This window comes from Pyxicephalus adspersus, chromosome 1 (genome assembly GCF_032062135.1).
Source record: "Pyxicephalus adspersus chromosome 1, UCB_Pads_2.0, whole genome shotgun sequence".
Taxonomy (NCBI): domain Eukaryota; kingdom Metazoa; phylum Chordata; class Amphibia; order Anura; family Pyxicephalidae; genus Pyxicephalus; species Pyxicephalus adspersus.
Genome location: NC_092858.1, coordinates 117,618,158 through 117,644,016, shown reverse-complemented (window position 1 = coordinate 117,644,016; position 25,859 = coordinate 117,618,158). Strand labels below are relative to the sequence as shown.

The 25,859-nt window shown below is 39.3% G+C and overlaps 1 protein-coding gene across 3 annotated transcripts in view; it reads right to left on the bottom strand.

The window, feature by feature from the left end:
• LOC140340223 (complement decay-accelerating factor-like) overlaps positions 1–25,859 on the bottom strand; it is a 51,693-nt gene that overhangs the window by 23,890 nt on the left and 1,944 nt on the right. For 2 of the 3 annotated variants that reach the window (XM_072425295.1, XM_072425282.1), the window contains exons 1-5: positions 15,275–16,060; positions 12,484–12,569; positions 6,245–6,430; positions 5,115–5,306; positions 4,852–4,948 (exon numbers count right to left, since the gene is read on the bottom strand). In XM_072425295.1, the coding sequence (XP_072281396.1) occupies positions 4,852–4,948; positions 5,115–5,306; positions 6,245–6,430; positions 12,484–12,559 (551 nt within the window). In that variant the 5' untranslated portion in view covers positions 12,560–12,569; positions 15,275–16,060. Of the gene's footprint in view, positions 1–4,851; positions 4,949–5,114; positions 5,307–6,244; positions 6,431–12,483; positions 12,570–15,274; positions 16,061–25,859 lie in introns of those variants that run through there. The other variant, XM_072425288.1, reaches the window with a different exon arrangement.

Here is a 25,859-nt window from a genome sequence, read left to right as displayed (position 1 = left end):
CTTTTTTTTTGCATGGAAATTTTTTTTACATGGTAGGCTATAATTCTTAGGCAGAATTCACAGAAATATGTCCAATATTTAATAAATTTATTAATAAACTTTAAAAAAAACAAAAATCTGTTAAAAAAAATAAAATACTGAAGTGTAACATAACTGTAAGTATACAATATAATTTATATATATAATATATGAAGATTTATGTATTGGAATGAATACAGCTATATTGTATTGAATCCAATACAAAATTATTTGAATTTCCTGCTGCTCATCTCACCCGAACCGACGCATGCACGTATGGAAACCCCGGAGAACGTCTCTTTAGTTCGCGGCTGAAGATGGAAAAGGAAGGATGTGTCCACAGGACCTGTGAGGACAAGCAGGATGCCAGGAGACGCTGACAGAGCAAGGTGTTTTTTTTTAAAGTTAAAAGAGACCCCGAGTGTGACTCAGGATTACTGCTTTTTGCGAGTAAAATCCACCCTGCGTCACATTTGCACATTTATTTCCTTTTTGTCACACTTGCCACTTCCCCTCTAAAGCACAGACACCTCTCTCCTGCGCAAGTGGGCAGTTCTGACACTAAGTGTGTCTCTGTTTCCAAGCTTTATCAATTCCGTCCAATCCACTAGCCAATCAGAGAATAGCCTCCTGTCCAGCCCTGGCTTTTTAGCTAGCTCACACATTGCACTAAGTGTTCGTGCAACATGTCTCCATTGTGCCGAGCCCCTAGTTCTGTGTGCTTAATCCCGTGTTTCCTGTGTCCTTGAAACATTCCCATTTCTGTTCTGTGTTCTTTGAGGACAATATTGTCTCCCAGTCCAAGTCACAGAGAGCCACCCTTAACAATGGAAAGTTTACTCTCTTAAATAAAATGTTTTTATCTTCCCTGTTTTTGCTTCCTGTTTAAAGCTTACATTAATTGAAATCCTATTATGGTCACTGCTACCCAGATTCTCTTTTAAATGCACATTTGTTATAAGCTCTGCGTTGTTAGAAATATCTAGGTCCAACAGAGTATCATTACTAGTTGGGTCTTCTATAAACTGTACCATATAATTATCTTGTATTAAATTCACAAATTTCCTCCATTTTGCTGTTCCTGTAGTGCCATTACTCCAGTCAATGTCAGGGTAGTTGAAATCTCCCATGATTAAAACACTTCCACTTTTGGCTGCTTTTTCTATCTGTGCTAGTAGTTGATTTTCTATTTCTTTCCTAGCACTGGTGGGCCTAAAGCAGACTCCAGTCATTAATTGTGTGTTATTCAACCCCACATTCAACTCCATCCATAATGCCTCAACCTGATCACTTGTTCCATCCACAATTTCTTCTTTGACATTCACTTGCAGATCACATACAGACACCACCACCCTTTCATATGACTCCGTCTTTACGAAAGAGAGTATAACAAGGAAAATTGACAGCCCAGTCATGCGAAGATCAAAGCCAGGATTCAGCAATACCAACTAAGTCATAATTCTCTTCACTCATTAAAGCTTTCAACTCTCTTTTATTTGTTTGCTAGACTTCTAGCATTGGTAACAGGCTCTTGCTGCATTTACCAGCATTGTTTGCCAAATTGCTTTGTTTTTCAGTACAATTAGCACTGCACAAGTCAATGTTTGTTTGTAACATGGGAATCTCCATACATTTATCCATAAGCTTGAGCTAGCTCAAGGTGAGTCTGCCAGGAATTTAAATCACCTGTGAAACCTTGACCACTCCCTCTTAGAGGTCAGCAAGGAAAAAAAAAAAGCTATTTAAAATAAAACTGACAGTCACAAACATACACAACTCCTAAATGTACAATATCAGAAAACTGTGTTTTCTAACTGCACCTGATTCCAAGCCACTTGATTCAGCAGCCAAGAGTGAGTTTACAAAGAGACAATGAAGGACTAGTGATGATGTCACGGGGTGTGAAATAAGGAATGTGATAAAAACAAAAAGTGTAATTTATTAATTTATTTAGCATGTTAAGGAGAATGGAAATGAAAGCCCCTCAATGCTTCAACCAGTGTCAGAAATCACATGAGCTGCTACAGTAAACATTGGTCACGTTCTCATTGGATGTGGTTGTCAGGAGTGGTACCCGAATAATTTGGGACCTTGATCATGCTGATGTCACTAACACCTTCCTGGGAGGGAGCCGGGTAACTTTATTCTTTTTTAACCTTATTTACGACTATATTTGGTTTTAGTGGCAGCAGGGTGCTGTTATGGAAGCAGACCATCCCATAACATCAAAGGTCTGCTTTAATGCTATACACAATCCTGACACTCCTGTGATAATGGACATGGAATCTAGCAAGTATGGGGTATTGTCGTAGTTATAATGAGACAAAAACTTTAGTGTACATTTAAAATACCTTCAAAAGTGTTTATTATGTCTGTTTGAAATGGAAACCAATCCTGTCCATCTGGTTCAAATTCAGAGCCACCCTGTATTTACTCTGTGTTTACACCAAGATCCCCTCCTTCTTCAGATTTTCGACTACATGATTATTAGCCCTATTGATACGTTCTAGGAGTATATTTTGTGTCTATAACAGTACATTTCTTATATTTGGTCTGCTTTATATACGTTGAAAGTGTTTTATCTATATGTGTTCGATGAGTATAAGAAAAAAAAAAACTTGATTTTGCTAGAAAACTTGTGAGCTGATAGTTTTCTGTGTTTTCTTCGAATGAAAAAGAGATTTCAATGACAAGGAAGGTGTTTTTATTCCAGAGATGTACTAAAGATGTTTGTTGCTTTTAATAGTTGCTTTGACATATACTTAAAAACTATTTGATTTAAGGTATTTTCATACCAGAAGGGTCTTTATATGGCTCAATGGCTTGCTACAGGGATATGTAGTGCAGAGACGTACTGCATTCTTTTATTTTGTCTTGAAATACACTTTTATGAACAAAAACATACCTTCCCAACTTTTTTTCCTAAAATGCATAATACGCAGGGGAGAGAAGGTATGAGAGAAGGCAGAGAAGAAAAGGTAGCCGATATGATAAGGGAAGCCGGTAAAAGGTGCTTTAGTATGGTTACAGCCAGATAAACAGATACACAGTGGTTAACAGCATTCCTATTGCCATTCAGATATCTTTAAAATATTCATGAAAAAACCTGCAAGAATATTCCAGTGATATAAGTATTCATTTACTTTTTTCTACTGATCAGGTAAGAAAAACAAACTGTTGTGTGCCATTCTGTATTTCTAAGGCCTAATTTCAACTCTAACTGACATCATAATAAAGTTCCTCTATTCCTTCCAGTAAAAGAAGTACTTTGACTTCCCATGGAAAGTAGTACATTACAAATGCAGGCCAGAAATTCATTGGCTTCTAGGTAATCATTGTAATTAAATAATGCAGATACCCTCTAAGGTGATTGGAGCTGTAAATAAATAAAGCTTAGAGAACGGAAAGCTTGTCTTTAGGAAGTGCAGGGCAAGTATACTGTACATAATTATTTCTTTACATTTGGTATTTTACAGTAACAATTTTTCTAAAATGTGTTTACCTTCTCCATTGATTATACCTTCTCTAAAATACTTGCTTCTAATATTTAATATATTTGCAGATGATTAGCATCTCTATTTAATCACATTTTTATAGTAAACATATTGTATATTCTTCAGTTTATATTGAGGACAACACTAGGTGGTTCTGTGTATCTCTTGGATAGTGTAAAACAAACGCTTGTTGCCGTAGACAATATTAGTTGACAAAATGAGTTGTTACACACTTTGGGCCTGATTTATTAAAGCTCCCCAAGGCTGGAGAGAATACACTTTAATCAGTGGACCTGGGTGGTACAGCAAACCTGGAAGTCATTTGCTATTTGTTAGCAAATGTTTTGAATCCCGAACCAGATCCATTCCAGGTTTTTTGGATCACCAAGCTTTATTGATGAAAGTGTTGGAGAGCTTTAAAAAATCAGGCCCTTTATGAGGAAAAAGTGCCATCCATTGACGACCCACAATTATGCACAAAAGATCATTTAAAGTGGATTTATCATAAAAATAATAAAATAACTTTTAAGTTTAGTTCTGTATAGCCCCTGCTCTTTCCACACCTGGCCCTGATTTTGTCCCTGACTGCTGGAATCCTTTGCGTTGAGTGCTGCCATTTTCTTCCATCTTCTTTCTTCTTCTGCACAGGCACTAGATCAGGTGACATAGTATCCTGTAAATTGTGGGGCGAAAAGCTCCTTCCGCACACGCCTGAGATCGGACATGCACAGAAAAAGCAGACAAAAGCCTCCTGGAATGCATGAAGTAAGTATCCCAGGAGGTTATGTGCTCCCATTTTGGGGAGAAGGGGGGGAGCGTTCCTTCTTTTTTTTTTTAAAAAAAAAGTACTTATGGAAAAAAATAGAAGATAATCCTTTTATACAAAGTAAAATTTGGTGATAAGTCTGCTTTAAGAGCAAGTGACCCATAATATCCAACTCAAAAGGTACAAATAATGTTAACTTGAAAAGGGGAAAAAAGGGGATTAAAAAAAACCTGAACAGACTGAGCCCATGTGATTTAACTTTTTTTACTCCTTTAAATAAATGTTTTAAAAATACCAGACAATATTGATGTATTAGTTTACAATAATCCTATTGACTTTCATGTTCTTTATGGTTTTGACTGTTAGGAGTGACTGCCACATTTGCCCTAGGTTTGTATTGCTAAGTATTCACTTTTTAGGTACTTCGGTTTATATTTGGGAATATACATAAGAGTATGAAACTGATCACAAGAGAATGCTTACATAAAGTAAAGCAACTATTGCATGAAGCCCTTTTCATTGAGAACATTTTGAAAATTCTATTATTAATGACAACCCAGTTTTAAGACTTACCCTACATTACATGTATAAATCACTGTGGATCCAAATAAAAAGTCTGTAGCTTGCATGTTTCCATTTTCCACTTCTCCAGGTTTTCCACATGATCTGCCTGTGGGTTAAATTTATTAATTTGGACACCTTTGCAAATATCAAATTCAGTAAATATTGCATAGCTGTTCAATCATATTACTGAGAATCACAAGAATAAACTTATCTTTCTATATTATCCTACAAAGACAAAAAGTAAAAGAAAAAAAAAAAACCAATATACTTACGCTGGCAAAAAGTTTCAGGAGTAGACCATGTATAGTCTGATAAACATGTTATTGAAGCTCTAGTGCCAGGAACCCGTAGATAGCCAGGCCTACAACGATATGAATATACGGTACCAGGAAGAAAGCTATTTTGACTAGAAGAACTTTCTGTAGGCTCTGCATACACGAGTCGTTCAGGGAAATGACAACCTCCTAAACACAGGACAAATAGATAAAATAAGGATAGTACTCATTAAACATGTTCAACTTATACATTTATCACAACAGAACTCTTTTTTTATGCAATTGTAACCATTTTCTTTATATTGTTTTTGGTTTTATTATTGCCCTTTTATTTTGTTTAACATTTACAAACATTATGTATTACCTAAAAGTGGAAACCTAGTAGCATAAAATTCTGCATGTTGCCTGTTTTTATGTTACATGATATTTGCGCAACTGCTTATCAAACAATAGAAATGCTGCTGATGTCCAGAATTTAAACCACATTTTCCTGGCAATAAAAATAACCAAATTATAACCAAATACTTAATTTAAATTGGTCATGATCTGCTCTAAAGAAACAAAAATAAATAATTTAAAAAAACTAAATCTGTAATTCAATATAACTGTTTCGTTCAAAATGAAACTTTTTGCAGCTTACACACCAAGACTAAAAAATTAAAGAATGTTTACCAATAAAATTAAGTATAAATAATAAAAAAATCCTCTATTTGTTTGATTTGAACATTCTGTGTGAAAAAATATACCAAATATGTTTTTTATATTTACCATAAATATTTACAGGATAGGTGCACTTTAATGTTTTCCTCTCCTTAACCTAAACTAGGGCTGCGTACATAAGTCAGATAATCGTTGCCCAAGGTGAACAGTCATGCTCACCTTGGGTAAAAATGAGTGTACAGAGGTTGCCCAACTTATTTATTACATTAGCCATGGTGCATCAATGATCAACCAACTATGCACATTTCACTTGCTTTACAAAACAAAAGCAACAATGCAAATATTCTGTAACCAAAAGTCTATTGCCAGACTTTAGGATATACTGTACAATAAATATTTATTGACAGAATGCACAAATATAAATATGCTGTACAAGAAAAAAAAGAACAGTCATGAATAAAACATACTTATGCAAAATTTTTCAATAACTGTCCATCTGCCGTTATCTTGACAGGTAATGAATGTTCTTTTGCCAGGAATTTCATAATAACCTGTTGTACGATCACATGAGTAGACAAAGGTGTCTCCTGATTTTCCAGATGTTTCCACAACTAGGTTTGTGTTTGGTATAACTGGAGGAGTCCCACAATCACCTACAGAAATTGCATAGTTTAATAAGTATGAGAAAGGGCCAACATTCTTGGAGTAAAACAAAGATATTTGTTGTTTGCTTAACTAGTTCTTCAAAGAAAAATTGCAATTAGGAAGGATATTTATTGCAGGAGAGACAGGCGTGTAAAATATGTAAATGTAACAAAGTATAAAACATGCTTACCTGCCTGTTTGAATTCTTCTTTTCTGATCAAGCAGGAAAGGTATTTCACTGCATTAGTTAAAGTAATAGTTAGGTATTTCACTAAATTAGTTAAATTTTATGGATTTGTGTCTGTTCCCAGCTGCCTACTTATACTAACTATGTGATGTACCGTACGTAGTACAGAAAAGCCATAGTACAAACTGCAGCACTCTGGAGTGTACAGGAAGAACAGTGTTTTGTAGTATCAAACATTTTTAGTGTTTTATTCAATCCATTCAATATTATGTTCATTCATTTGTAAGCAATATAGAAATTCAGTTATGAACAGTTCAATTAGCTCACTTGCGTCTGTACAGCTGTGGGTGTCAGAACCTAAGAATGCGTGTATACGGATGAGCGAGAAGGCCTCTGACAGTCTTGCGAAAACTCCCTCAAACTTCCGATGGGTCCGCGAAATTTCGGCGAACGGATCTCGCGAATTCCATTAAAGTCAATGGGCCGAATTTAAACATTAATAAAGGCCATATACATGTTAGAACCACCAAATTTGCTAGGTATGTGTAGGAGAACAGTGGCAACAGGGGAAAAATACAAAAGTTCCAAAAGACCTTTTGGTTTTCCAGAAAATAGCAGGTGAAGTGACCGCAGGCAAATAAGATTTTTGCGTGATGGACAGCGTACAGAAGGCAGCATAAACATTAGGACATTGAGAAAGGGTGGCGCTACGTGTGAACTCAACCCACTAGCAGCAGTCTCTGCCGCCAAAACAGCAGGGGACCGCATTGCTAGCTGGCATCATGATCTGGATGACATGTGTTAGGAATGCCACCCATAAAGTTGTGGAGAAGTAGCGCGGTGACATTAAGCAAAAGGATGGAGGACCAGAGACGGAGTGTGGGTCAGCGAGAGCAGTAGCAGTGTGTGGCCTCTGGTCAGCTTTTGCCAGGGAGACCGCATTGGTAAGTGTCATGGAGAGCTGGGTGTAGTGCATAGTCAATGCCACCCAGAAGTGTGTAATACAATTTTAGTGAATGGAATACTGACAGGTGGTAGGAGCAACACCAAGAGGAGGAGGTGGGCCCAGAGAAGGAGCAGGGACCGCATTGGTAACTGGCATCTAGAGCCGGGTGTAGTGCATTGTCAATGCCACCCAGAATTGTGTAATACAATTTTAGTGAATGGAGTACTGACAGGCTACAGCAGCAGCAGGAGGAGGCGGTGGGCCCTGAGACGGGAGCGTGGACCACATTGGTAACTGGCATCTAGAGCTGGGAGTTTTGCATTGTCAATGCCACTCAGAAGTATGTAATACAATTTTCGTGAATGGAGTACTGACAGGCGGCAGCAGCAGCAGCAGGAGGAGGCGGTGGGCCCTGAGACGGGAGCGTGGACCACATTGGTAACTGGCATCTATAGCTGGGTGTAGTGCATCGACAATGCCACCAAGAAGTGTTTAATAAAATTTTAGTGAATGGAGTACTGACACATGACAGCAGCAACAACAGAAGGAGGCGGTGGGCCCTGAGACGGAGCATGGACCTCATTGGTAACTGGCATCTAGAGCTGGGTGTAGTCCATCATCAATGCCACTCAGAAGAGTTTAATACAAATATTTGAAATTTGTAATTAAACGTAGGAGAGCCAGACCAAGATGTTTTGTGCGCCAGCACTGTTGCTATGGTCTGTGGTGCCTGAAATGGCAGGAAGGTAGACGATATTGCTAGTTTGCATCATGAAGGATGACATGAATGCCAACTCTCAGTTATACAATACTTAGCTGAAAAATTAGGCAAAGGCATGGGTACCTATCAGTGTGGCAGTACAGGGGGTTTTCAGAACACTGGATGACGGGCACGAAAGAAGCTTGATGGCATACTGTGCCAACTGCAGGCAGATTTCAAGCCTGTTGACCCAAAAATTAATGGCGTAACTACTGTCAGGACAGGTATCTTCCTCATAACTGCTGTCGTCAACCCCACTACCACCAGCCAGAAAAGAGCCAACGTAATCGTGCACCATGCGCTTCATCCGTTCACAATGGTTTTGCCCCCGCACTTTACTTGTTTGAGGTGGCCGCATCAGGTTTCGCCAGGCATCTAGAAAACCCCCCCTGCTTTGACCTAGACTTTTGGATGTGTGCAGCCTGCTGGCACTACTGCTGATGCTGCTGCTGCCTCCGCTACAGGGGGATACAGTGGAGTGGGTTCCGCCTGAGATCCCTGTGTGGAATGTGGTGCGCGGAACTCCTCACACAGTCGGTCGCATAGTAGTCTGCTCAGGTGGGCCACCTTTTCTTTATCCTGAGCAGGGTTGGGTAGAAACTGTGACATTTTGTCTTTGTAGTGGTGATCCACAGGGGTGGCCAGCCAGTAATCATTCTGGTTTTTGATGCTGCAAATGCGGGGGTCCCTCCGTAGGCATCACAACATGTGGACACACACACATATGAAGAGGGATTCCCTGGGTTCATCCTCCTCCTTTCCCTCAGTAGGCACCAAAACATCTTCCTCCTCATCGCCCACCTCCTCCTCTTCAAGCTGCAGCAGTTCCTGTTGTTCCATCGCCTATACCACAATATCACAATACCTGAGGCGTGACAGCACAAATGCAGGTTGGACGGGTCCTGTCCAGCAGCCCAATCATGGTCTCCCTCAACATCATCATCATCTTCCTCCTCCTCTTGGAACTCCTGATGCTGGCCAGTCTCCCTTCTTGCTCCTCCTGATGCTGGCTGTGCGCCATGAGTCTAATGTCACCCTCATCCACCTAGCCGCTTTCTTCCCCTCCTCTCTCATCAGGCCACACAGGGTATTATCAAGCAGAAAGAGGATGGGTATGACATCGTTCCAGCCTGAGCGCTCCCATCTCACAACATTTGTGGCCTGCTCAAAGGGGGCCAGTACTTTGCACAGCATCTCCATCTGCAGCCACTTGTCACTGGTAAAATATCTCAGTTGTGTGGCTGTACCAAGGGCCCCGCTGCCTCCATGCACCACACTGACCAAGTAATGGTGGATGGCTAGCTTTTGCTCATACAGATGCTGGAGCATGTGCAGGGTGGAGTTCCATCTAGTCACAGTGTCACAATTCAGTCTATGCAGTGGCAGCCTCTGTTGCCGCTGGATCTTTGCTTAGCGCCGCGGCGGCAGTAGGGGATCGGCGTACATGGCTGCAGATGGAGCGAGCCTGTCTCAGTAAGTCCTCCGGTCCTGGGTACGTGTGGAGGAACTTCTGCACCACCAGGTTCAGTACGTTGGCAAAGCAGGGCACATGTGTTATGCGGCCCATGCGTAGCGCGGCCACAAGGTTGGCCCCGTTGTTGCACACTACATTGCCTGTTGTGAGCAGGAGTGGGTCAGCCAAGCCTCAACCTCTCTGTGCAAAGCAGACAAGAGTTCTCTGGAAGTGTGACTTTTCTCCCCCAAGGACACCTGTTTCGGCACTGCCTGGCAACACGTGTGCTTGAGGGAGCCGTAGTGGCGTGCTCGCTTAACTACAGTTTCCTCCGCTGCTAGCCTTTCAGGTGGAATGTCGAAAAGAGAGGGGTTGACGGTAGAAGGAATGGAGTAGGAGGAATAAGTAGACTGGGGTGGCCCATGCTTTCCCATCACATACCTTGGCGGAGGTACCAGGTGCTGTAATGCCTCGTGCAGACTACGGCTCACTGAGCTATGAAGGCCAGTGAGTGGTGAAGGACAAGGTAGCATCCCACTCTGTGCCTGGTTGTCCAGCTGTCCATGGTGATGTGGCTAGACACCGAGAATACCAATGCCCGGGAGAGGTTATCCATTACATGTGCATATAAACTGGATACAGCTAATGCCTACTTGATATATTTTACCACCGCTCGGCACAGGCCATTAGGTCATGGAAGGGAGCCGAGTTCACAATGCGCTACGGCAGCCAATAGTTTTGCTAAAAGCGAATTGAGTTCAATGACTCTTTTGTTGGTTGGGTCCATAGCCTGATGCCTTGCACAGAACTCCGGTAGAGTGGGCTGAAGGGACTGGGAGCTAAAGGGGTCACTGGAGTACCCATCTTGTGGTGACAAGTTTGTCTGATGAAACCTGCTGGCAGAAGCGGATACTTCCTCACCGCTTGAAGTCTGGCTGGCATCAACCTTCTGAGACATACCAGTACTGACATTTGGAGGTGTAGAAGGAGTCAATGGAGGTGGAAGAATAGATGATAATGTGGTTGCACCCCCTTCACGAGAATGCAAGTACTGCTCCCACTTTTGTTTGTGGTTCTTGTGCATCTGGGAAATTGTACCCAAATGTGATCCGGCCTGTCCTCTGCGGATCTGACTGTGGCAAAGGATGCAGATTTCTATGCACTCGTCATCGTATTTCAGCGTGAAAAAGAACAACACTGGAGAGGTGCGTGCAACCACTCTGCTGCTCTTTTTCTTTGCCTGCCTCTGCGTCTGCTGGATGCCCTGCGTCTGCTCCAGCTCGCTCCCCCCATGGTCACATCATCTCTGACTGTTCCCCTGCTTGTGCCCACTCATCTGTCTCCTCTTTGGGACTCACATGAGGCAGATTTGCACCCCATTCCATCCCCAGTCTGTTGCTGCTGCTGCTGCCTTTCCTCTACATCAGTTTCAGAACTGCTGCTAGCCCTTACATGCACCGGTGGTTCCCAGGTGACAACACAATCATCATCATCATCCTCATTTTCATCTAAACCAACCTCTGCAAATGCAGCCACTGATCCAGAACCCTGGCCTAGAAAGTCCTGATTACACTCTCCAAGGGTCTCGAAGTCTGCCTCCTTCTCTGAACTTCTCACTGACAGATCCTCAGGCTATTCGTCAAACAACATGGGAGAGTCATCAGGAGGCACATTAGCCACGCTATTATCTGTGTTTGCTCCTGTCACGGCTGCGCTGGTTCCTGCTGCTGCAGAAGAAGAGCCTGCTGCACTTGAGGCCCCTGAGACCCAGTCCGCAATACTCTCCACATGACATGACTGTATGGTTGTATTCTGCCCCTATATAACCTTCCTTTTGGTTAGTGCTTGATAAATATAAAATACAAGTGCTTATAAATATAGAAAGAATAAATAAATACAGAAAGAAGAGTTAAGGGACTAAAGCTGCGTACACACCTTCAATTTTTCTCGTTGGAAAGGATCTTTCACGATCCTTTCCAATGAGAAAAGACTGCACGATGCATGAACGATGCTGTACATACAGCACCGTTCATGCTCTATGGAGAGGGGAGGGGGAGAGCGACGGAGCGGCACCCTGCTGCGCGCTCTCCCCTTCCCTTTCATTACGATCGGTCGTCGTCCATCGTCCATGGATCCGCCAGGACGGTCGTCGGACGATGGACGACGACCGACTGTACACACGGCAGATTTTCGCCCGATAATTGGCCGATACCGATTATCGGGCGAGAAAAATTTGCCGTGTGTACGCAGCTTAAAATGGAAACTGGGCAAGTGATAATTAGATTAGAAAGATAAGGTTGCAGACTATACAAAAGAGCAAGCACAGCAAGACATAAAGAAGGCATGCAAAGTTAAGGTTTCTTCTAACTAGCAATTTAGCAGCACACAGAGGTTTCCAGATGTGCTGTTAATGTTATCCATAAAAGAATGCATGGGCAAGGTGAAAGTTTTTGTTCAGCATACAGTAAACAATACTGATCAGCCAAACACTAAACCTCGTAAAGCGTACCAAACTCACCATAATTCAGCAGAATTTGCCGCAAGATTGAGTTTAAAAATCTTGCTCGCTCATCCCTTATGTTTACTCCAAGTGCTACAGTGGATATATATATATATATATATATATATATTTATAACCCAATATAGGTGAGTGATGGTTAATAGGTTTTGCTGGTACAGACAGAAAAAATATAAAGACACACAAACAATACTTACCCCAAGCACTATGAAATAATTTAAAGCAAAATAAAAATGTAAAAGTCCATCCAAGGGTAAGACATTCCAAGGCCATTCTGACAAACCTGACAAAGCCAATACAAGAAGATTTGGTTAGAATAAATGTTTAGTTTTTCATATGCATGTAGTAATGTTTACCTTATAAAAGATGTAACTGGAAATGGTTATTTGACAACAAATGTTTCAAATACAGACCCCTATAAAGAATCAAAAATACAAGTCTAAAGTTTTTTTTAACATACAGGATAGATTGAAGGATTACAGCCTGGTGTCTGCATATTTGGCTCAAGTGTCTTTACAGGCCACTTCTACATTATAGTACAAATCTGGCTGAGGAATTTTAAATCATGGCAATGATGTCCACAGTCTTACAAATATAATGTAACAAATCAGTACAATTTTTTTTCCATATTTTGAGGTGTGCTGCCAGCCTATTGAAAATATATTCCTATGTTCATTAACAAAAGTTGTTACTCGTAAGGACTTGTACATAAAAAAATATTTACTGTCAAATTTTTGCCTTTAAAATGTCCAATCAATTTTTAAATTAGCAGTTCATCAGGTGGAAGCTCCAAAACATTTTTACCTATATTAACTCATCGAATGAATGAGTACATATACAGTATAGCAACTACTGTTCCACTGTCTACCTGTTTACTTACTTCCTCATAAAAAATATAATAAATTTGTTTGACAACTTTGGTCTTTTTTGAAACCATGCTGACTATTACTTATAATATTATTTTCTAGAAGAAACTCCTCCATGTGGTTCTTTATCAAACTCTCTAGGACCTTTAAAACTATAGACGGTAAACTAATTGGTCTGTAGTTACCTGGTAATGACTTTGCTCCCTTTTTGAAGATAGGAACCACATTGCCCTTACGCCAATCCATTGGTACAATGCCAGTGACTAAAGAGTCTCTAAAAATTAGCTAAAAAAATGGCCTTGAAATAACTGAGCTCAGCTCTTTGAGTACAAGTGGATGTAACCTATCGGGCCCTGGTGCTTTGTCAACCTTAATGTTGCCCAACTGTTTCTCAATCATATCAAGGCATTAAGGCAGTGACATTGCTATTATGAATTTGGACTTGAGCTCTGCCATTTTCCTTTGTGTACACAGAGCTAAAAAAAAGTGTTTAGTAAATCCGTCTTTTCTTTATCCCCGGTAACTAACCCAGAGACATCCTTTAAGGGGCCTACATGCTCAGATGAGATTTTTTTGCTTTTAATATATTTAAAAATGTATCAATGATAAAATGGGGTGCCTGTTACACATAGCTGGCCATTTACCTCCTCTGAACCCCAATTTCTCTGGAATTGAGGTGTGTTAGCAACTGGAAATGGAGCCAGTAGTAAACCTTTTTTGTACCCCCCCCCCCCCTTAACCTTCTGAGTGGTAAATCCAAGTGTGGCTCTGGGTAAAAAAAAAACAAGCTGAAAGCGGTAACCCCGAGCCACACTCGAGGTAGCTAAAAAATAAAGGCTTACCTGGTCTCATTGGCGTCCTCCAGTGTTGATCTGTTCCCTGGCGTGGTAGGAATTTCAAATTATTTTGTATTGCATTCAATACAAAATACCTGTACTGAATGCAATACACTGGATTTATATGTCTAAAAGCAGTACATTGTCTTTCATGAAAATGTATTTTACAGTATATTATATTAGTATGAGTATAATAAAGTTTGAAACACAAATTCATGTCAAAGTTTATTAATAAATTTTTTTTTTAATTTATTTATAGACAACGTACCGCTTTTAGATGTATAAATCCAGACAGAAATTAACAACCCAGGAGGTTAATTAAAATGTGTATGGCCATCTGTTACATATAGCCATCAACTTATTCTCTATGAACCCTTAATTTCTCTGTAAGAAACGGGTAACTTTTCTATCAAGACATTTATTCATGTATTAAAACTGCTTTTTTAGTGAACGTGTGCTTTGCTAACACAAGGCAGATTAACAGGTACAGTTGAATTATTCCTTTTCTAGCATCAAAAACACCACATTTTCTTTGCTCCTCTTGTTCTACGAGGTTGTTCATTCATTTTCCAAGAGTAGGAAAAGCAACCCAGTGTAAGCTAGGAGAACCCATGTCTTACTCTCGGCCCAGCACTACCATATGTTCCATAAATCCAGATTATTAAAGTCAAAAATGTCACTTCAACATCCATATTGCTTGCTCAATGTCAAAGACTGAAAAGTAAAGACAGAAAGTCAACCTGACAGCCCGCCAGCATTTATTAGGGATAAAGACATTTAGAAGTCCTCCAGTTTCCTCCAGGCCTGCTGCTTGTGATCTGGGCATCTCTAGGACTTCCAAGCAGTGTAGTCCTGTAATTGATGCAGATGAATGCTCTTCTTTCATAACCTCCGTTGCAGCTCTGTCAATTGTCTTTGATGTAAGGGGTAGCATGTCAATTGAGCTTTTTTCAACCTGTGTCAAAGTAAACGACTCTATCTATTCATGCACATTAAAGTTTATCCTCAACCCTTATCTTCTCCTAAAAATACATTTTATCTAAAAAAATATATATATGGGTGAGTAAAATGAAAACGGTTGTTCAAAGCAATGATGTTTTATTCAATTGTATGTATAGTCAATTCTTGGTTTTCAGTCACAAAACAGGTAACTGCTTCCCCATCTGCAGTGGGCCCCATTCCGGGAACAAAAGAAAATGTTATTGTTTCCAGATTAGGGTGATTAAGGTATTTTGGCCCCCAGTAAAGCTTTGCAGTAACTTACATTAAAGTCTTTTCATGCTTACCTTCTGAGTTAATTACAATGCTCCTGAAAATGGTATTGTCGCAGTAGCTTAGAGGTTAGCGCTTTGGCATTTGCAGCGCCAGATCCCAAGTTTGAATCTTGGCCAGGAAACTATTTGCACGCAAAGTGTTTGCGTGGGTTTCCTCTGAGTATTTCGGTTTCCTCTCACATTCCAAAACATTCAGTTAGGTTAATTGTCTTCCTCCAAAAATTGACCCTAGACTGTATTAAAGACATGTTAGGGGCATTAGATTGTGAGCCCCTCTGAGGGACAGCTAGTGACATGACTATGGTTTTTTATTTGGAAATCAGTGTTAAAGAGAAAGTAAATCCAAAACTACTGAAAACAAAAAAAAAAAAAATCACACTTATCTTTAATCCCACAGAGCAGTCGGGAACCGTTGAGAGGTTGCTTCCATCAGGTCTTGCGTTGTCCCTGTATCCATCTTTGTGCCAGAGCAGAGGGAGCGCCAGGCCCCACCATCTTCACCTCTCTTCTTTCATGTTCTTCCTACGCCACCCAACACAGGTGCGAGATCAGGTGATGTAGATTGGGCAAAAAACTTGCTGATCTCACTGCGAATGAGTGAGATCGAATTTTTCTCCCTTTCGATGAAAGTGCATGAGCAGAAGGTGCAGTCAAGAGTCTCTCGGGATGCATGGCATAAGTATCTCGGGAGGCTCTCCACTCTGATTCATTCTTGAACGCCTAGACGATTAAGAATTAAGGGGCGGTGCTGCACCTTTTTTTTACATATGTGTGATAGAGTGTGTCCAAAATGCAGCATTTTACTCAGAAATGCTTAGTTGCAACATTTTCTAATTGCAGTACCTCTCCCCTTTTGCCACATATACATTATTGATGTCCCATCAAGCAGTAGCTTTTTCTTTTTATTCTCTTTTTGCAGATTCATCATCATTTGTATTATACATCTAGATGTGCAATGATGTGCATTGTTCTAACCGCTGTTATGAAATGAGAAATCATCATATTTTTGGGATCTGTGATGGAACAAAATACATAAAAATAGTACAATTTCAAGAAGCTTTCACTGTGCTACGTACTGATTTTTTTTAGGCCTTTTTAACTCCTTCCAACTATAATCAGTATGGTTTTGCTAACCCTGAAGTCCAGAAAAGAAAAATAAAAGGTTTCACTGGATGGGACAGCAGCTGAAAGTAACCTCAAAATACCACAAATTACATTGTTGTGATTCTCACATACCTTTTGAGAGAGAAATGGGCTATATAATCATTTGAATTAACTGTCACCACTATTTTGACGCATTGTTTTGCTATTACCCATCTTGATATACACAAAAAGATTTGTTTCAATGTTTGTCTATAGCTACTTTGTACTCAAACTATGTATTTATTATGTACCTAGATACTGTCAAATCAATATGTGTAACGTCGCTATACGTACAGTACCCCTGAAAAAGCCAAAGGCGGGCGAAACGTGTCGGGTCATCGACATACTTATGCGACATGATTTATTCTGGTTATATGTTATATATTCTGGTTGCGTCTTATGAAAAATACGGTAACAATTTATATTATATTAACTGTAACACAAGAAATGTTATATAATAATTATAAAATATTAAATAGTGAATTAACCTATTATAAGTTAATTTACTGGCTGGGCAAAGAACTGAGTTTGAACACTATAGAATTAGAAATGGGGATCATTAGAAATCATGCAAACAGGAGTATTTTTAAAGTGTACTTTTTAAATTAAATCGTATCATACAAGTGGCATGTCATAATTTTAGAATTAGTAGTAACACAGGCACCAAAATTTTAAAACACATTATTGCCACAACCCATACAGCATTTAAACAAATAACTGGCTGCTATGGAAGGTGTATTATTTTTTTTTTTTTACAATAGTTCTACCTGTTGCCGCCTTTTACATAGAAGTGATTTGGCACATCTTCGTGCTTAACAACATGCCACTCCCATCCTGATGTATTTGGTATCTATAAACATTGATGGATAGGAATTTTGAAGGTAGGTTTTACGTAAAGGATTTGATAAACAGCTATAATCATTCAAAATTAAAAATTGCAACTACAACTAAACCTACTACTACTATTTAAATTCACAGAACATCTGCTTTTACCAAATGTATAGTAATATTTGTCATATATCTGCATATCTTTTTTAAATTCTTTTTTATTGTTAAGGTAGTTATAAAAACATTCAGAACTTTCTTTTTATAACAAAACAGTAAAAGGGAATCAGAGAGGAAGGAGGGGAGGGGAAAAATAAATTAAAAAGTACAGCAAAATGCCGCATGTCTAAAGAAACACCTGCAAGATGACGTTTAGCATACAAGAACTTGCAAGTGTTTCTTTATACCTTTGTTTGAAAAGCGGCTAATTTGAGACAAAAAACAGTTGTCACACAAACAATTCTGGATTTATAAAAAATACAAACATCTGATTCACTACATGCTAAAATGCTCCCAAAGCTCTCATATCATACCACATGGTATGTCCAGATATATCTATTATATCTTTAGGTTGTTCCAAAGTGGGAGTACAAGTCAGATAAGTCATCCATGTGTGTAAGAACAGTTTAGGATGAGTAATGAGATGTTGAGTAGCTTCAGTCTTTATTGCATACCCAGCTGGCATCTTCATCCCCTAGCCCCACATCTCCAACGGCCACAAGCCAAGATTGCGGGGTTAGGGGACCCAGATGTCATGCATTGCCAAAGAGACACTGATGCTGGCCGGGCATGGCCAAGTGGACCAAGATGCAGGGCCGGCATTGCTGGATGATGCAGCGGGCCAGGTGGAGGACCAGATGAGCCCTCAATTTCACCCTGAGTGTGGCTAGGGGTTACCACTTTCTGTGAAGAAATTTCACCCTGAGCCACACTCCAGAAAACTGCCAGAGGGGTTAAAAAGTAGTGGGGATAACGGACAACCCTGGCATGTTCCTCTACCAAATGGGAACATATGAAAAAAACTCCTGCCACATGGATTTGAGCTCTGGGGAAAGAGTACATAGAACCTAAAATACTAGTTATATGACCCTGAAAACTGAATTAACTGAGCCCTAATTGAAGCCAATTCCATTCTTTACTGTTGAACGTTTTCTCCGCGTTGAGCACCACCAGCGCAGCTGATGCAGAAAAGGAGCCCCGACAGACGAGCTTGTTGCAGAACAAGTAAAATCTTTCCAAGATTATAAGTTGTTGATCTGCCTAGTACAAAACCTGACTGGTCTCAACTTACCAATTTAGGAAGGAGCCGTGTCAGATGATCTGCCAGTGTTATTGAAAAAAATGTAACATCTTGATTGAGGAGGGATATAGGACTATATGATGCTGGGTTAAGTGGATCTTTTTGTTTTTTTGGATTCAAAAATGCCAAATTGTTCTCTGTCAGTTGAGGGAAAATCAGCTGATCTAAAATCCGTTGTCCCTTGTGAACATTACTAGTGTTTGTACTGTAGAGAGAATCATAAAAAAAATGCAAAAATATCCGCTTTATCCCCAAGTTCCCATTGTATTGATCCATGGGAGTCCTTATTGCTGTTGTATGTGGAGGTGCCTGATAACCCTTGGCAAGGTTAGCCGATAGCTTGCCTGATTTATTCCCATAACGGTGGAATTTAGCCGCTCAATAAGATCTAATTGTCTCATCATATTGGGTGATCCATAACTCACAAGTTCTTTTTGCTTGTAGCCAGGATTCATAATCTTGTGGAGATTTTGAGGTTTTATACACATCATATGCTCATCTCGCTTTTGCACATGCTTCCATATAGTTAGGCATAGTCTTCTTTCTCAAAGAAGTAATATGGGCTAATATCCCGTCTCTGAGTACTGCTTTCACCATGACCCAGTATAGTTGTAGGCGTGCCTTATATCCCGCACCACCAGTGTTTTAAGTATTTCTGAAATGATTAATTTAAAGCCAAAAATGAGGGGAATTGCCATAGAAAATCTGTTTTGTGAAGATAACCATCGGACAATGGTCAGAGATAACTATTTGGTGTATGTCCGCTGTTGCTATTTTCATAGGAAGGTTGTCTGAAGTCAAGATTGAAACATGGTCAAATGTACTGCTGATATCCAAGTATATTCCCTTTCTAAAGGATGTAGATGTCTCCAGGAATCTACCAGATTGGTGGAAGAAAAAAAAGACTGAAAAAAATGGTCATTGTAACTGTTTCTACCATATCTTTGTGGTGGTGGACTTTTGACTTCTTTAGTATCGAGTGCTGTATTATTAATGGAGCTGGTGGTAATTTGATTTTTATTGATGAGGATTAGTACCCCTGCCCAACGACCTGGTGGAGAGGCTCCCCAAACTTCTCCGACCAATTGTTTACGCATTGGATGGTAGAAGGAGGATGTTAAGTGTGTTTCCTGCAATATAGTGATATCAGTTCGTAATTTTTTCAGATGTTGTAATATTTTGGTTCTTTTATGTGGTGACCCAAGGCCCTTGACTTTCCATACAATTTTCATTTATGCAGGCAGAAAATCAAACAAAGATATGCCTAGTGTGAGTGACCAGATAAAGTGTTTCACCAAGTCGTCCCAGCCGAGCAGCCTGGTGAAGTAGTAAACGCCATCTAGTGCGTTCGTAGTTGTGTTGTACAAATCAGAACTCTGCTGCAACAAAAAATTGGAGGGGATAAGGGAGATACTGATTAAACGAGTAACCATATACAAATAAAAGAAAGTCTCAGATGACAATAGGGATATTCGACTTCCTTTTTTCCCAATGCGGGATTTTTACATGTTTTAGTATATCAACTTGTAAGAACTAAATTCTTCTTTTGTCTATCACCAAACAAGAGTTAAAGGAACACAAAAACAATTCCTGTGAAATGAGATGCATTGTGGCCCTCCGGCTCCACCTTGTGGACTTTGTGATTAGCTAATAGAACAGGATTAACCATTTATGTCCTATATTATTATGTTATATGGGTACTAAATAATTAGAATCTTTAATCTATATACTATACTTATATTTACCATAGCATAAATGTCTGTACTGTTTAGATTTTTTTGGTGTTTCTAGGGATATTTAAAAACATACAAGCTGTTATCTTTTATGATTGCAATTTTTTTAGCTTGCATTATTGTTTATACAAAGATAAATATCTAATGTATAATACCATCCCATTTTCCTCAAAGGTTGCTGTCCACCATACTTCCACTGTACACTCTGGTATTCTGGCACCCCCCCAAATAGTAAATGATGTCCAGAGTACTATATTCACCCTGTTCCCAATAGCTATAGCTGTCCTTTATGTCCTATTTGCACTCCAGTTTGGAACCCATGTACTCCGATGATGCACATCCAGTTAGTCTGGATGCGAGATCAGATTTGTAGGGATGTCTATTCTGGATGTGACATCTGTTCCTGGATATGCGTTCCGCTTTGGAACACATGCCACCTAAGAAGACTTCTTCTTGGACACACATGGCTGACTGTTACAATCACCTCTTGTTCTATTCATAGCAGAGCAGCTCCTGGACCTGCTAGCTGCTTCTAAATTTCTTAGGTGACTCCTTTGTGTCCCCCTTTCTTTTCTATGTGGGATTTGGGGGTTCACCTTGGGAAGCTGCTTTCTGGGAAATACTTCTTTAGTATCTATATCAGGACCTGAAAAGTATATGAGCGTCCTCCACTAACCTATATTTATATTTTTTTCTCAATGCATTTTACATATGTTTTCTCAATTTAAATATTTCCACAGAGACCCCTACGATCCCCTTTCCAATTTTTTTCTCTTTTCCCTGATGAAGGGAAAAAAGTGCTTTGATTGAAGGGAGATCATTGTGCCAGTGTGAGTGGATGTACAGCAGCTTTGAACTTTTTTGGCTCTGGTGACTGTTATGTTCCGTTAAGTGTATACAAATTTGTCTTATAAAGAGTCACAGAATAATTTACGTGAGGTACTCATGCAGTATCCGTTTGCTTCAGCCAATAATTAATTATATACATCTTCACTCTATAGGGGATTATTTAAGACAAAAACACTATTTGATGAACTTCTCTAACTTGTTAAGAATTACATTGGTTTCTGGTTTGATAAAGCAGAGGGACCTCTGTGAAACACTTCACTGTTATTAGTAATCATCAATGTAAACTTTCTTGCAATTTGGATGAATACTTATATGTCACTTCCAATGATGTTTTGTGACTGTTTTGTAATGTATTTATGTAAAGTAAAAGCTGTGCTGAATAAATTGTTATACATTTTACATATATATATATATATATATATATATATATATATATATATAAATATATACGGTATATATACACACACACACATACACACACCACAATTATACATACCACTATTATAGACAATTAAAATACATACATATGTGTAATCAACCCTCCACAAGCCATGTGTGAAGAGGGAGCCTAGAGCAATGGTTGCCAACCTTTTGGACCTCACAGACCACTAAATGCATGGACTCCGCACTGCGCATATGCAGGGAGCCGTGTGTCACTAAAAGGGGAAGAAAACTTCCCCCAGAGTGATGTCATTATGCCAGAACCTGCCCACTCTCCCATCCCAGGTCTGAGCCTGTGATGAGAGAGTGGGCGTCCATATGAGGGACATGGTCCACGGCTCTGGCCAGTGCTCTCCAACCAGACAGGTCAGGAGCCAGAGCCGCTGACCATGTCCCCCATATGGACACAACCCATCCACCAAAAAATGTCTTGGCACTTGGCAGTTGGAGGCTTGCAAAGACAGGAAGATCCAGGATATGCATGTGCAGCTGTCTGTTTCCCTCTGCATCTGTCCTCAGTCCCATTTTTCTCCATCACTGGCAGACCAATTAAAAAAATGAATTCAGACTGCCTCCAAACTTTTCAAAGCTCCTAAAATAGGCTAAAGAAAAACTTCCGAATGATTTCTCATTATAAATTTAAGTCACAAAGCAAGCAAATTAGACAATCCCAAAGCTACAAGTTTATCTTCAGACATCTTAATGTTCCTGTGTCCACTGTGCGCAACATTGTACTGAAATTTACAGCCCGTGGCACTGTACCTAATCTCTAGATGTGGACGAAAAGAGAAAGGTTGCTGATATGTTACAACAATGGTTGATAAATAACTTTGATCAACTTAAATAAATGAATGAGGAATAAAGGTGCGTACACACTTCCAATTTTTATCGTTCCAATCGAACGACGAACGATCGATTGGGCAAAAAATCGTTCGTAAAAAAGTAACCAACGACGCCGACGAACGAGGAAACTCGTTGGAAACGAACGACCGGACCGGCGGATCGGATTGGACGACGATCGTTGAACATCGTTCGTGTGTACGGTCGTTCGTTGATCGTCCATGTTCAGAGCATGCGTAATGAACGAACGTTCGTTCACTTTCCTGTTGTGCACATAGTTCCTCTATCGCTTAAACGATCGTATCTATTGTGTGTACAATATCTACGAACGATCGTGTCGTTATCTCTATGTGCAGGATCGGTGCTATACGATCGTTCGTATATATCGTGCAGGATCGTTCGTCGTTCGTTTTCCAACGATAATAATTGGAAGTGTGTACGTAGCTTAAGGAACAAATAGAAGCCACAATCCTTCATGAAGAATGTCCTCTGAATAGATGAGACAAAAAAACAGCTTTTTGGTAACGCATATCATTTAAATGATTACAGAAAACAAAAAAAAGCCTTCAAAAAAATAAAAAATAAAAACACGGTCCCTGCAGTCAAACATATAGACAGTTCATTGATGTTTTAGCATTGCTTTGCTGCTTTAAGCACTAAACTGTCAGCATGGTAATATAAAATCTGAAGACTACTAAAGAATTCTGGGGTGCAATGTAGGTCCCTGTGTCAAAAATCTGGGTCTCAGCCAGAGGTCATGGGTCTTACAATGACCCAAAGTATACTTCAAAAAGCATCCAGAAATGGTTTAAGACAAAGCGCTGATGAGTTCTGAAGTGGCCAACAATTAGTCCAGATCTAAACTCCAAAGAGCAACTGTGGAGAGATCTAAAAAGAACAGTTGGGAGACGGAACCCTTTAAATCTGAGAGACCTGGAGCAGCCGGCAAAGGAACAGTGGTCCAAAATTCCAGTAGATAAAAAGCAAAAGATTGATACAGAAAGCATGCACACAGACAGACCTCCCTTTGAAAGGCAAAAACAATGTAATTCTTGATTCCTAAAAATGTAAAGTAGCTTATTTTACATTCTTTTTAAGTAGTAACAAAATAGTCCTTTGATTACATCTTATAGGGATGAAATACGTTATTTGATGTAAGGAAGTAACAAACTTGTTGGCAAGATCGGCAATTTCTTTTCTTTTGATGAAAGGGCTCCTTCTGCGCACCCCCGAGCATCTCGGAGGAGCAGAGCTCCTATTCATTCTCCATCACCTAGGGGAAGGTGCTGCATCCTTTCAATAAAAAAAAACAAAAAAAAAACAGACTTTTTACTTTAACCGCCTGGGCATTTCACTGATGTCTGGATTTCTGTACCAAAAGCGGTACACTGTTTTTCATGAATTTTTTTTTTTCTAAATTGTAGACCTGTAACTTACAGAAATATGTCCAAACAAGGGTCTAGTAGATATCCTGAATATAAAAGTTTGAAACACACAATCATGTAAAAAAAAAAAATAAATAACTTTAATAATAAAGTTAAATAAAAAACACAAAAATCAGCTTAAACAAGAATGCATAAATAAAAAATACTGAAAATGCAATAATTCGGTATGCTGTATAGAAATATATTTTTCTAAAACACCTCCCTAGTGTGGTAAATTTTAAAACAGAGTCCAACGTCACATACCTATAGACAAAACCACATAAATATATTTTGCACTGTTCTCCCCAGCCCCTTTTAGCTGGGCGCACCACCCGGCACTTTTCAGTAACCACCCGGCTGTTTTGTATGTGGCTACTGAAGAGTTGGGTCACAATGCAGGGGCTGCCACCCGCCTACAATTTCTTCACACCCAGCTCAAAAAAATTCCTGGGTTGAGCACTGTTTTGTATTATTTTGTGTTGGATTGGATACAGGACTTTGTATTGAATTCAATACAAAATATTTGAATTTCCCGCTACCACCCCCGTAGAAGGGCGTATGCACTTACATCATCAGGAATCGCTGAGGGAGGCATACACGAATGCCGTGTGTTCTAATTCTTTCCGTACTTTCATGCAAGAAGCGTTACATTTTTTGCATGGAAATTTAATTTAGATTGTAGGCTATAATTCTTAGGCATAAATCACCGAAATATGTCCAAAATGTAATAAATGTAATAGTAAACTTTAAAAAAAAAAAAAGAAAAAAATGTATAAAACATCACAAAAATCTTTAAAAAAATTGTGTATAATGTAAGGTAACTGTACAGTAGCTTATATATTATATATATAATAAAATGATATATATATTATATAAAGATTTCTTTGTATTGGACTTTTTGTATTCAGTCCAATAAAAAATGATTGCGTATTTTAAGCAATCGATTTTATACACAACACATGGCTGAGTGGTGGAGCCAAACAGCTTGGGTCCCTGAACCTAACCAACTTGCCTGTCCTTGTTCCAGTGCTGCCATCTTCCTTCTATTTTTCTGCTTCCGCCATCTTGATTGGTCGTGCTGGGATGACATAACAATATGTCATCCTGGCACATGCAAAGGAAGTTCCTGGCAACTAAAACAGGACACAGCTTAGCTTTTTGTCAGAAACCTGGAGCATTCATGCAGATAAGTCGCATGATTGCAAAAGGGAAATCCTCTGTCCCTTACTGCAATAATAACCCACCTGCTAATACAAACTTAAAAGTGGAACTTTAGTTCAACTTTAAAAGAAAGTTCTACAGTTCATATGGATTTATGAGTAGGAGTAGAACAGTTGCATTAATCAGTAACAGAGTTTTTTTCATTGGTTTACTTTGCATTCTTTACTGCACAAAATTGAATTGATAGGACAGATTGTAAAACAGCAGAACAAGTTTGTTTACAGACAAGACGGTAAACACTTCTTACGTTCTTGAACTCCCTAGTTTTTGGAGATTATTTTTGCATATTGAAAAATGTTGCTGTTTTAATAACACTTTTTTTTTTTACTTTGTCACCAGCCAGCTGAAAGACAGACAGCAATACCAATTTGTCTGTGTTTGGAAATGCATACAATGCATTTATTGTGCAGATTTCCCATTTCTGCAGATTTTGAATGTTATCCAATTTAAAGTCATAATGAATTTTATCTTTTAAGCAGTTGTATATAAACTTTTCTGTTAATCGGACTCCCATTCTCCCTTCATTTAACTAATTGTGTGACTTTGGAAAAAAAATCTCACGGGCAGATTTCTTTTTTCAGGTATATATACACATATGTACTCAGCAATGCGTTTCTTTTTTTTTTTACTTAATTTTTATTTAAAAAAAACTCCTTGACATTAAAATAGTTGTTTTGAAATAAAATAGCTGTTTTGAAATAAAATTACTTACCCTGAACTGGTTTTTGGTATTTAGGATCATTTTAACATTTAGGTGTTTCCTAATGTCTCAGTAACTTGTTACACAATAGTGGGATATTTGGCATCTATCCAAAACCTCC